The 14,362-nt window shown below is 40.5% G+C and overlaps 1 protein-coding gene across 1 annotated transcript in view; it reads left to right on the forward strand.

The window, feature by feature from the left end:
* The first annotated feature begins 1,605 nt into the window (after positions 1-1,605).
* NIPA1 (NIPA magnesium transporter 1) overlaps positions 1,606-14,362 on the forward strand; it is an 84,267-nt gene continuing 71,510 nt past the window's right edge. Inside the window, exon 1 of the mRNA XM_004699733.2 lies at positions 1,606-1,711. Coding sequence (XP_004699790.2) covers positions 1,606-1,711 — 106 coding nt within the window. The remainder of the gene's footprint in view (positions 1,712-14,362) is intronic.

Raw genomic sequence — 14,362 nt, forward strand, 5'->3', positions numbered from 1 at the left:
ATAAATCCAGGCAATACAGTCAGGCAAAGGAGAAGTAAAACTCTCAATATTTGCAGAGGCTGTTATTTTATTTATAGAAAATGCGAAAGAGTCAACAACAACAAAAATTGTTGGAAACAATCAAGAGATTCAGTCATGGAACAAGATAAAAGATTAACAAGCAGAAATCAATTACATTCCTGTATACCAGGGTAGAGTACTCTGAAAAGACATCAAGGAAAAGTACCATTTATAAAAGCCACACAAAAGATCAAATACTAATAAGCCTAACCAAAGAAACAAAAGACCTGTACAGAGAACACTAAAGGTCAGTACTATAAGAAAACAAAGAGACCTACATCAGTGGAAGAATGCCCTATGATCATAGACAGGAAGATTTACTGTTGTGAAAATATAATACTAGCTAAAACAATCCATAAATGTAATGCAGTTCTCATCCAAATAGCAACTTCTTTCTTTAGTGAAATGGACAACATAATCACGAACTTAGTATGGAGCGGGAAAGTACCTAGGATAAGGAAAGAACTCCACAAGAAGAAGGTAGGAGACCTCACACTACTTGCTCTCAAAATCTGTGACACAATCACAGTAATCCAAGCGGCCTGGTACTGGCACATGCAGAAATAAATCCACTTGCTTACAAGCAACTAATCTTGGACAAAGGGCCAAAAATTATTAAATGGGAAGGAGATAGCCTCTTCAACAAATGGTGCTGGCAAAATTGAACCTGCAGAAAAATGAATCAGGACCCCTACCTCGTTCCATGCACAAGAGCAAACTCAAGATGTATCAAAGGCCTACATGTCAATCTCAGAGGTACAAGGATCATCAACGAGAAAACAGGAACAAATGTGCGTCCTATTCCAGGGCATACCAAACAAACAAAACAAAATCACTGCAATCGTGCCAGTGTCAACTCAGCAGCTCGATATGAGAGGATAGAACTGCCCCTGTGAGTTTCTGAGACTCTAACTGTTTATAGGAGCGGAAAGCCGTGTCTTTCTCCCAGCAGGGCATACACATACTGCCAAATGTACTAAAGGAAGGCCACACAGTAGACGACAAAATAGATGACTGGGACCTATTAAAAATAAAACACTTATGCATATAAATTTAATAAAAACTTCATCAAAAGATTAAAAAGAGAGCCAATGGACTGGGGAAAAGTCTTTAGCAACTACACAGTTCACAGGTCACAGTAACAAGGGACTAATTTCTAAAATCCACAGAAAATGGCAATACTCAATAAGAAACAAGCAAACAAATAATCCAATTAAAAAGGAGGAAAAAGACATGACCATACATTTCACCAAAAATGACATTCAAATGGCTAACAAACACATTGAAAAAAATGCTCATGATTACTAGAGATATCATCTTACATGGACAATGATAGTCCAGTTTAAAAAAATGAAACAATATAGAAAACAACAAATGCTGGCGAGGGTGCAGAGAGATTAAAGCTCTCACACACTGCTGGTGCACTTGTAAACATGTACAACCCTTGTGCAAAGCGTTATGATACTACCTAAAACAACTGGCAGTAGAAATATCATACAACCCAGCAATACCGTTGCCTGGTATATACCCGAAAGAAGATATAACATGAGATTCAACAAGAACAGAAGTATGCACTTAGATGATTATCACATCACAGGTCACAGTAACAAGAAATTGGAAGGAGACCAAATGTCCGTCAGTGGGAGAATGGGTAAAGAAACTGTGTACATACACACAATGGAATACTATGCATCTCTAAAAAACAGTGATGAAACCAGGAAGCACTACATGACATGAATGGACCGGGAAAGCATTCTACTAAGCGAAGTTAATCAACCACAAAGGGACAAATATTGTATGAGACCACTGTTATAAGGATAAACACCAAAACAAAGGCAGGCATCTGTTCTCAGTGCATATAGTCTAATCCAGTATCCAAGCAACAGGATGGTATGCCTACCTGATGTTCATTATCCATATATCAGACCCTTATGTGTACATCTAAAAACCACTTTGGCAGAGGAGACACATCCCAGCTGAGGTAAGTTTCTCATGTTGGGAGGAGCGAGAGAAGACCAATCAGTTCCAGCCATACAGCATTGCTCCATGGTGACCCCCAAATCAACAGCCATTCCTGTATGGGTCTTCAGGGAATTGTAATGGAAATCAAAGTGCAGAGTTGAGGGGTGTGGTTGTCTCTGTCTCAGAGAATGTGATTTCACTTCTACTGGGGAGTAAACCCAGAGGGGAAACCTGCCATTGAGAAAAACTCTTACCATATATAGACCCCCCAATAGGAGAATATACCCTGTATTAGTTCATAATCAGGCATTTTATACTGAGTTTCTTGGTGGTCCAGACTGTGTGTTACAGATTACTGGGACTTTAGACTTTGTCTTTTTGAGGTACACAATATCCTTCATAGACCACACCAGAAGGATCCAATTTGGAAACCCCACTTAGCAAACCAGACTTTACCTTAAACAAACCTGCAGATCAAAGGAACAGAAATACTCCCTTGGACTTAAGGCTGAAATGCCCTAGTGTGAGAATAAGCAGATGACTATCCTAAATTTGGATTTGGAAACCATTGGACTTTGGTTCAAATCTCTTGCTTCAAGAATAACCAATACTTGTGAATTTAAGACTACCATATATTTGCTATTATACTCTGCCTTAGTGAATGAGCATTATTGAAAGTTTTTCCTAGCTTCGACCCTCATTTTTTGCATAAATAGTATCCAGTCACTTGTTTTTTAATCAGTACAAGTCCACAATCCATGGATTTTAGTTTAAAAAGCTGTTCTATATGTGTATACTTTTTTTTTCCCAACAGTATTTTATATTCTATACCTTTGGCTAAATTAATGATATGATCAATAAAATTACCATATCATGTGGAAATGATTGATAATATCCACCACCCCCAATGGTAATGATGTCTCTAAAGTGAACCAGGGACATAAATAAACCATAGATATAGGATTGGATTTTAAGCTCACATTGAATAATAAGCCCTAGAATAACCTCCTAAGAATGTGACATAGTGGTTACATATTGGACTGCAATCCTCAAAGTTAGCAGTTTGAAACCACTAGCAGCTCCACAGGAGAAAGAAGGGGCTTTGTACTTCTGTAAAGAGTTATAGTTTTGGAAATCTACAGGTGAAGTTCTATCCTGTTCTACAAGGTCGCCATGAGGTGGTATCAACTCGACACTAGTGAGTGAGTTGAAGAACAATTACATCTTATGACAGGCCCTATTCCACACTTGTCCTCATGAGGGGATCGCTGAAGATACGGATGCTGTAGGAAAATCAGGTAAAGAAATCAGATGATGGGTGCCTTGCTATCAGAAAGAATAGTGCCCGGATCTTCACTTCTTTTGTTGTTGTTGTTTTTGGGTTTTTTTAAAACATTCTATTAGGGGCTCATACAACTGTTATCGCAATCCATACACACATTAATTGTGTAAAGCGCATTTGTACTTCATTCTCAAAACATTTTCTCTCCACTTAAACCTCTGACATTAGGTCCTCATTTTTCCCCTCCCTCCCCGCTCCCCCTCCCCGATGAGCCCTTGATAGTTTATAAATTGTTATTTTGTCATATCTTGCCCTGTCCGACGTCTCCCTTCACCCACTTTTCGGTTGTCTGTCCCCCAGGGAGGAGGTCACATATAGTTCCTTGTAATCGGTTCCCTCTTTCCTACCCACTCTCCCTCTACCCTCCCTGTTTCGCCACTCACACCACGGGTCCTGTAGGGCTCATCCGCCCTGGATTCCCTGTATTTTCAGTTCCTATCTGTACCAGTGTACATCCTCTGGTCTAGCCAGACTTGCAAGGTCGAATTCGAGTCATGGTAGTGGTAGTGGGAGCGGGGAGGAAACATTTAGGAATTAGAGGAAAGTTGTATTTCTCATCATTGTTACATGGCACCCTGACTGGCTCATCTCCTTCCCGAGACCCCTCTGGATCTTCACTTTATGAAGCTAGCATAACCCTGATACCTGAACCAGGAAAAGACACTATCAAGGTGGAAAACTACAGATCAATAATCTGTGCCTGCGCATAGATACAATTGGTCTCAGCAAATTCCTGGTCAAAAGAATTCAACAATATAGCAAAAAATATATACCATGATCAAATGGGATTCATACCAGGTGCACAAGGACGTTTCAACCCCACAACAATTATTGGTGTATTCCACCACAAAACAAAAGATAAGAACCATATGATCATATCAATAGACACAGAAAAGGCATTTGACAATGTCCTACACCCATTCCTCATTTTTTAAAAATTACTCAACAAAATAGGGATACTTGGGAAATTTCTCAAGTCAATAAAGGCCACATAGGCAAAACCAATGGCCAATCTCTCCAACAATGGAGACAAACGTAAAAGATTACAATGGGCTCCAGACACAAATGATCCTATCCCCACTGTTATTTAACATTGTGCTGGAAAACTTAGCTAGAGCTATTAGGCAACAAAAATATATCAAAGAATCCAGATTGGTAAGAAAGAAGTGAAGCTCTTTCTATTTGCAGATAATATGATTTTACATATAAAAAATTCATTAATTTGACAAATGTTGGAAACTATCAAGAGATTTATCATCATGGCAGGATACAAGATTAATGTAGGGGGGGAAAAATCAAGTTCCAGTGTATTAATGAAGAGACCTCTGAAAAGGAAATCAAGAAAACAATATCATTTATAAGAGCCACACAAAAGATGAAATACTTAGGAGTAAACTTAACCAAAGAAACAAAAGACTTGTACAAAGATAGCTACAGAACAAGTACCACAAGAAACCAAACGAGCTCTACACAAATGGAAGAATAGGCCATGTTCATGGACCCAAAACCAAACTCATTGCCACTGAGTCGATCACAACTCAAGGCTACTGTACAGGACAGAGTAGAACGGCCTCTAGGGGTTTCCAAAGCTGTAACTCCTTCTGAGACTAGACAGCCACAGCTTTCACCCAGCTGGGAGTCTCAAGCAGCTGGGAGTCTCAAACTGCTAACTTTGTGGTTAGCAGCCCAAGGCGTAGCCACTACTTCACCAATTATCCTATATTCATGGATAAGGAGGCATAATAGTGGGAAATTGTCAACACTACCCAAAGGAATCTATAAATAGAATGCAATTCTGATCCAGATCCAAAAACTGATTACTAACTTCACACGGAAAGGTAAGAGAGCCAGGATAATCAAAGAACCTCTCAAGAACAAAATAGATAGCCACTCCCTTCTCGATCTCAAGATCTATTACAGAGCTATAATAGTTATAACAGCTTGGTCCAATTGTATGGAATAAAGAACCCAGAATTAAATTCATCCACCTTCAGACAACTGATCTTCAACAAAGGGCCATGAGATAGTTACATAAGCAGGTGTCAACTTTTAGAGGGGTGGAGTCTAGCCTGTGAATCAGGTTGCAGCTTGATGGCATCATTTGGAGGCGCTAAGGAGAAAACTAGCTCACTGGAGGCGGGACACACACTCACTCTCTGTGAGACATTACTGACTACAAGCTTGATGGAGCTACGCTGATGCAGCTGAGCCACGTGGAGAGACCCCTGCCAGCCTTGGGATCCTTCTACTGCCCCTAGATCCACAAGACTTTCCACCCACTGGCCTGTGATCTTCCTGCATTCAACGTCATCGCATGTGTTTTGTGAGTCTGAAGAGGATTTTACAGATTGGTTTCAGACATATGGGCTAATATAGGATTTATGGACTTGATCTGGACTGGGCTGGGGTGTTTTATCAATATTCAATTGCTGTTGTATATAAAGCTCTTTCTTATACACATTGAGTGCCTATGAATTTGTTTCTCTAGTCCACCCAGACCAACACAGGCCATAAACATTAAATGGGAAAGAGATAGCCTCTTCAAGAAATAGTGCCGGTAAAATTGGATCTCTACCTGCAGATAAATGAAACAGGACCCATACCTCGTTCCATGCATAAGAATGAACTCAAATGGATCAAAGACATGAAAAATAGGGGCAAACATATGGGCCCTATTGCAGGGCATATCAAACATAATGAAGGAAGTGTACACAGCAGACAATATAGATGACTGACACCTAATAAAATAAGACAATTGAATGTATAAAAAGACTTTATCAAAATGTAAAAAGAGAACCCATGACCTGAGGGAAAAAATTGACAACACTACAACAGATAAGAGACTAATTTCTAAAGCTATAGAAAATGACAGTACCTCAAGAAGAAAATGAATCACACAGTTAAAAAGTAGGGAAAGGATATGAAAAGGCAACACCCAAATGGCTCACAAACATATGATAAAATGCTCATGATCACTAGCCATCACATAGCCAAATCAAAGCTACGATGAGTTATCTCCTTAAAGTAACCATGGCAGCCACGTTAAAACACACAGAAAAGCCCACATGGAAGAAGCACACCAGCCTATGCAACCACGAGGTGTCGAAGGGATCAGGTGTAAGGCATCATCAGAACAAAAAAATCTTACCATAGTGAATGATGGGGGGAGTGCGGAGTGGAGATCCAAAGCCCATTAGTAGGCCACTGGAGATCCCCTTGCAGAGGGGTCTCAGGGAGGAGATGAGCCAGTCAGGGTGCGATGTAACAATGCTGAGAAATACAACTTTCCTCTAGTTCCTAAAGGTTTCCTCCCCGCTCCCACTACCATGACTCGAATTCGACCTTGCAAGTCTGGCTAGACCAGAGGAGGTACACTGGTACAGATAGGAACTGAAAATACAGGGAATCCAGGACGGATGAGCCCTATAGGACCAGTGGTGTGAGTGGCAAAACAGGGAGGGTAAAGGGAGAGTGGGTAGGAAAGAGGGAACCGATTACATGGAACTGTGTGTGACCTCCTCCCTGGGGGACAGACAACCGAAAAGTGGATGAAGGGAGACGTCGGACAGGGCACGATATGACAAAATACCCATTTATAAACTATAGAGGGCTCATGCGGGAGGGGGGAGCGGGGAGGGAGGGGAAAAATGAGGACCTAATGTGGGGGTTTAAATGGAGAGAAAATGTTTTGAGAAACGATGTACAAATGCGCTTTACACAATTGATGTGTGTATGGATTGGGATAACAGTTGTATGAGCCCCTAATAAAATGTTAAAAAAAAAAAAAGAAAGAATTAAAAAAAACAACACAGAAAATAACAAGCTCTGGAGAAGCTGCAGAGAAATTGGAATTTTCATACATTGCTGGTGGGCAAGTAAATATGTATAACCATTTTTAAAAAGCAATATGGCACTACGTCAAGCAATGGGAATAAAATTCCATATGACCTAGTAATCCCTCTGTCGAGTATATATCCCAAAGAAGTAAGAATCATAACAAGAAGAGGCATTGCACACCCCTGTTCATTGCAGCACTCGTCACAGTAGCAGTTCTGCCAGCACTATTTGCTGAAGATGGAAACAACCTAAAAAGAATCTTCTATTTTATCCAATAGAGGAATGGATCAAGAATGGAGTACAATGCATTGTTTAAAAACAATGATGAAACATCTCATGGCATGGATAGACCTATAGAACATTATGCTGGATGAAATAAGTCAATCACAAAAGGACAAACATTATATGAGACCACTGGCATAAGGGGAGAAAACAAAACAAGATAAAGGGAATCAACTTTGGAAATTTCCAAGGGGGAGAGGGCAAGGGCAAGGGAATGGAAAAGGGTAAGGGAAAGATACAGCAATGGGCTAGAATGCTGATGGCTTTTAAATACATAAAGTGTTAGATAGTTGTCCACAAGAATGAGAAGAGAAATCAAGGGCCAAGTGAAGGGTAAACTATTGAGGGATTGATTAGTGGTTTAAAGTGTTGAATACAAAATTGGTGGTCTGAACTGATGGTCTGAAGTGTAAACTGCTACTTAATTTATTGTAAAAATTGTTATTAAAAATAGTCTCTGAAAATTATAGTAAACTTTAGCACTTCAGCAAGAAAAGGACAATCTAATTATAAAATAGACATAGGACATGCACAGACTTATCAACAAAGAAATTCAAGTGATAAACATGGGAAGAAATATTCATGATAATTATCCATTTGAGATACAAATCAAAACAATGAGATATCACCTCATCCAGCATTAATAGTAAAGCTTAAAAAAGTGATAACAACAAATGTTGATGAGGATGGAGAGAGACTGGAACCTTTATACACTTTTGTTGGGACTATAAATTGGTGCAACCACTGTGGCAGGCAGTATGGTGCTTCCTCAAAAAGTTAATAATAGAAATGTCATATGACCCAACAAACCTCTATTTGGTATATATCCTAGAGAAATAAGAGCCATGACACAAGTAGATAAGAAAAACATGTTCATTACAACACTATTCACAATAGCAAAAGGATGGAAATCACCTAAATACCCATCAGTGGAAGACACCTTGGTACATACATCCAATGGAATAGAACACAACATTAAAGAATAATTATGAATCTACAAAACACTTCACGGCATGGGTAAACCTGGAGGACATTATGCTGAGTGAAATTAATCACAAAGGGACCAATATTGTATGAGACTGTTGTTAAGTGCTATCAAATTGGTTCTGACCCTACGCACAACATAAGGAAACATTTCCCAGCCCTGAACCATCTTCACAACTGTTCCTATTCTAGAGCCCATTGTTGCAGCCATTGTGTCAATCCAACTCCTTAAAAGAGCTTTGTCACTGCCCCTCCACTCGACCAATCATGTTGTCCTTCTCCAGTGTCTTAACTCTCCTGACATGTCCAAAGTATGTAAGATGAAGTCTAACTATCTGTGGTAGTTACATACTATGCTGTCAATTTGAGAGGATTAAGGGTGAAGGGGTGGAGTTTAGCCTGTCAAGCAGGTCGCAGTTTGATGGCCTCATTTGGAGGTGCTAAGGAGATAAATAGTTCACTGGAGGTGGGACACATGCTCACTTCCTGCGAGATATCTCTGTCGACAAGACACATGGAGCTATGCTAGAACTCTGGAGCCTTAGGAGCCATACGGAGATACCTACCAGCACTGAGATGCTGACACCGCCACTGGATCCACAAGACCTTCCACCCACTGGCTTGTAATCTTCCTTCATTCAGTATCATTGCATGTGTTTCTTGAGTCTGAAGGGGACTTTACAGATTGGTATCAGACATATGGGCTAATATTGGATTTATGGGCTTGATCTGGAGTAGGCTGAGATGTTTTCTCAGTCTTCAACTGCTCTTGTATATAAAGCTCTTTCTTATACACACATGAGTGTCTATGAATTTGTTTCTCTAGTCAACCCAGACTAACACATCATCTTTGTTTCTAAAGAGCACTCTGGCAGAACTTCTTCTAAGAGAGATGGGTTTGTCCTTTTGCAGTCCATGATACGTTCAATGTTCTTCTCCAGCACCACATCACAATTCAAATGCTGTCTTCCTTATTCAATGTCTAACTTTCACAATCATATGACGCAATTGAAAATCCCATGGTTTGGATCAAGAGCACCTTAGTGCTCAAAGCAACATCCTTGTTTTTCAACACCCTAACGAGTTCTGGTCCTCACAGCGGCTGGGGCCACTCCTTCAAGCAGGGGAACAGGGAGAACACGCTCCACTTGATGCTGTGCAACACTGAGGCAGGCTGTGACAAACCAAAAGGCCCTCGGCAGCAGTGGTGCTCAACCTTCCTAAGGCCGCGACCCTTTAATCCAGTTCCTCATGTTGTGGTCAACGCCCCCCCCCAACCATAAAATTATTTTTGTTGCTACTTCATAACTGTAATTTTGCTACTGTTATGGATCGGGAGACCCCTGTGAAAGGGTCGTTCGACACTCAAAGGGGTCGTGACCCACAGGTTGAGAGCCACTGCTCTACAGGAATGAGAGGAGAACCTTACTGGACAATCAGGTTCAGACCAAGGGAGGGGAGCATCTACATTTCAGAGGAGGCACTGATATTTCTATTGGTGGGTATGATGGTTAAATAGAAATGATCAATTTCATTTCAGGAAGAGACCCTAAGCAATAATTGCAGGGAACCTAAGGAGAGAATAAGCCTGATTTTATGTTCCTGGGTAGACACTACGAATAAGTTTCTACCCAACCCTTGGTGAACCACACCATGGACTAAGAACTATGATGGCCTTAAATGCTGGTCTTATAGGTAACATACCATTCAAAAGGGCCACACCAGAAGAACTCAACATGGAAGCCAGACTGAAAGAACTGGGTCCTACCTCAAAACTACCTGTACCCTTGGACTTAGGATGGCAGTATTCTGATGGAAGAGGAAGCAAAGAATGGCCAGGATGGCCACACCTAGACTGTGAAATGGTGGGCATTGGACCTTGGGTAGGACCCCTGGCTTCATGGGTGTCCAATGAAAGGGGATCCAGAACCACAATATATTTAGTACTTTAATACTCCCCTTGCATTAATATGACAGGCAAGGATCTAGACTTGTAAGAAATGATACAGGAAAATTTCCCCTAGCACTAGCCCCATGCTCAGTGTTAATGGAGCTCAATTAATTAAGTAGTGAATCTGTACAAAGCAACAACTCTTGAATTGCAGCTCAAAGTTGGATTATACATGCATAAACTCCCCATCAACAGTATCTTAAATTCTATGTCACTGGAAAACTCGATGTTATTGATGCAATCACCTTATACCACAGAGGGATGATTGACAATGTTTTCTTTTTTTTTTTCTTTGTTTTTCTGCCTTTTTTTTGTTTTTGTTGTTGGTTTTTGTTTTTGTCATAATATGACCACCAAAGTAAACCAATCATTTATACTCTGTGGACAAGCAGACAGATGCTGCACTTCCACTTAATTCTAGCCCCAATCCAAGAACAGTTAGTTCTTATAACTTGTCCCTGCTCGAGATTCAGCTTCATGAAGAGATCACTGAAGATACAGGTGCTATAGTAAAGTGTGGTGAAGAAAGCAGATGGTGCCCGGCTATCAATTGAAACAATGTATGGGGTCTTAAAGGCTTGTATTCACATTAAGAAGCACAAAAGCCTGTGTGATCCAAAGATGATGATAACAAAATCCAAATATGATGAAAGGAAAAGTATCAGAGCTGAAATTGTGAACACCCAACTTGTAGAAGGCTGTGGAGGACAGTGAGAGCCTAAAATTCATCTATAGAGAATCTAGTCAGATTAAGCCTCTGGCAGATCCCCTCTAACCACAGGCAAGGAACTCGAGAGCTATACTATAAACAGAGATTATTGTACACTTGATTTTGGTGATGAAACTATGGTATAATACTTGGTCAGTTAACTTCCTTCTTGACCCAACAGAATTTGCTCTAGGCTCAAATATTTTTACTTGTTTCACCACAGAAATTTCTTCTCTTTTTTCTAAAATATTGACGGTGGTCTTTTCTTTCTTACTGTTTATCATTATATTATTATTTTCTCCCTGCCATTTTGCTTTTTGTTTCTGTTGGGTACCTCAGTTTGTGAAGCACAGAGTGGATGCATAAAGACAATAACTGATGCAATGGTTTATCAGGGATGGGGGAGGTTTGAGGGAATTGGGGGAGCATACGGGATGCGGGAAGGGGAGGGAACATTAGAACTGATTGTGATGATGTATATACAACTCTTGTTTAAAGTGATTTTAATTATGTAAGTATATGATATGTAAATACTTTATCAAGAAAACTTACTACCAAAAAAAGGAAACCAAACTTGACCAATGGTTACCATGGGTGGAGGAAGAATGGTTGCTTAGGGGAATTGAGTTTATGTTAATGGTGGTGGAATAATTTGGAAAAGGTTAACAATAATGGTTGTGTAACATGAGTATAATATGTGGCACTTACATGTAGAAGTTGTTGAATTGGAGAATGTTTTGCTGTGTACGTTTTTGCTACAATTTAAAAAATTACATAACAATGAGTACAAGGAAAAAGAAAATGTTCTAGAATTGAATGTGGTGATAATTGTACAACTCTTCTTGATATGATAGAATTATTGAATGGTATGACATGTGGATGCAGTGCCAACAGAACTGTTAAAAAATGTTTCATGATGCAGGGAGCATCCAAAGGAGATGAATCTGCAAAAATAAATAAGTCTGTGCAGCAGATTTACCCAATGAAGCCGCCTTTTGGTCTCTTGACTGCTGCTTCCATGAGCATTGATTGTGGATTCAAACTAGACAAAACCCTTGACAACTTGGACCTTTCATTATATGAGACTACTATTATAAAAACTCGAGAATAGGTTTCAGATGAAAGAAACTTTTTTTTTTTTATGATTACCAGAAGGTGAGTGAAAAAGAGGAAGACCCTCAATGAGATGGATTGAATCAGTGACTGGAACAGTAGGTTCAAAAATTATTTCAAGGATGGTGCAAGACTGGAGGGTGTTTCCTTCTGTTGTTGCTAAGTGAACTGATCTTAATGACCCCTAACAACAACATAAGTACAAAGGGAAAGGTGGGAAGGGAATTCACAGGCTACAGGGTAGACAAATGATAACTTGGGTGAAGGAGAATATAATACGCAATAGGATTAGAAAAAAATTATGGAGACCAGGGAGTTTTGAAAGGATTATAGACCACAGAGACAGATGCTTTTTTCTATAAAACCCTGCAACAGTGGGTCTATGACTGAACAGGTGTAAGCGGGAGAGTGTGAGCATATCAGGAATAGATATACATAGAAGTGTGACAGAGGATATTTGTATATGCATATTTACTGTTTTACAAAGATATCCATGTATGTGGTAGAGCATACTAGAAGCAATTATGAGTACTTCTTAGACATAACCAAATACTTTGAGGAATGAGTTACTGAGCCTAGTGGTATTAGAACCATTGTTTCAGGGGACAGCAAGGTCAACAGGCACGATCTAGTTTGTAAAGACAATATTATACAGCCTACTTTGGTAAACAGGGGCTGGGGTCTTAAAAGTGTATAAGCAGCCATCTAATGTGCTCCTACTGGCCTCTCCTCATCCAAGGAAGAGTGACAACAACCAAAAGACACATAGAACCAACTCGTCCCCTGGACTATGGGACCATGCAAACATCAGTCTTGACAACCCTGAGAGCAGATGAACTACAACAGCTCTGAAAAGGATCACATTAGAGGGTCCTGGATAGAGTGGGAGAAAAATGTGGAACAAAATTAAAAATCACAAAAGTGTCCAGGCTTATTGTTCAGAGAGACTGGTGGCACCCCCAAGAGACTAAGGTGGCCCTGTCACATTTAGAAGTTTGGAACTGTTTAGAATATCAACCATTTATAATCAAAAGGGCAGAGGGTTAGTTAAAAAGGTCGAATGGAAACTCACAGAAATATAGGGACGAAGTAGGATAAGTGATGGCACACGGAAGGGTTTGCAATGGATGAGTTGCATCAAAATGTGTACTGAATTTAAAATTATGATCTTCTCCGTAAACATTCACCTAATCCATAACAGTTTTTAAAATGTTTAAATGAGGAAATTAGACGATCTGACCACAAGCTCACAGCTCCAAGTGTGAAGACAGTGAACTTTATGGGGCAAAGACAGCCTGAGGCAACAGTCCCCATATTCTCATAGTCAGGATTCCTATTTGAGTGCCACAACTCCCATAGGTGCCTGGCTTAGCCAGTGGCCTGCACTGTCAGATCAGCTGCCTTGAAGGGCAGTAGTTCCACCTGGTGCTTGGAGCTCCTCCAGTTCCCAGAATTTCATGAGACTTATTTATAGATTTTTTAAAAAGTTATCTGAAATTTAAACTTAATTGGGAAGCTTGTGTTTTATTTAATTCTGAGAGTCCTCCCTTTCCTTTACACACTCACCAAAGCCTCATTCGTGCTCCTTCACCTTCCCTTGGCTCCTGCAGGAGAGCAAGTTGACCATTTCTTCTAGGCCTTTGATCTAAGCCTCCACGTGACCTGCTGACCTTCCTCACACATCTACCCCCATCCCCACCCCATACAGACCTCTCCCTTGGTTTCCACTTGCCCTAGCAGCCTCCTTGTCCCAGTCTACCTTCCTCACAATCAAGACCCGTTGCTCTTAGGTTGAAAATCTTTTGCTCCAAAAACCCAGCCCAGCCTCAGAGTCTGAGAGCCTTCCAAAGGATTTGCTTCGTTTTCAAGACTTTAGACTGGGATCCAGGGCAGCGTGGGGTGAAAGGCAGGCTTTCTACTCCTGTAATGAGTTAGAATCTCTGACTCCATGGTCGTGTGTGTTTTTTCGTTTTCCACACCTTAGATATTCTCTAGTTGGATGATTAACATCTGAGACAAATCCCGACTTCAAGGATTTCTGCCTCGGAGGTCGTCGAGGGGCCTGGCTGGCTGCACCTCAATGCAACCTCAGCCAAGCCCACCAGGGCCCCGCAGAGACCCC

This window comes from Echinops telfairi, unplaced genomic scaffold (genome assembly GCF_000313985.2).
Source record: "Echinops telfairi isolate 266 unplaced genomic scaffold, ASM31398v2 ScPeMD7_7475;HRSCAF=8513, whole genome shotgun sequence".
Lineage (NCBI taxonomy): Eukaryota > Metazoa > Chordata > Mammalia > Afrosoricida > Tenrecidae > Echinops > Echinops telfairi.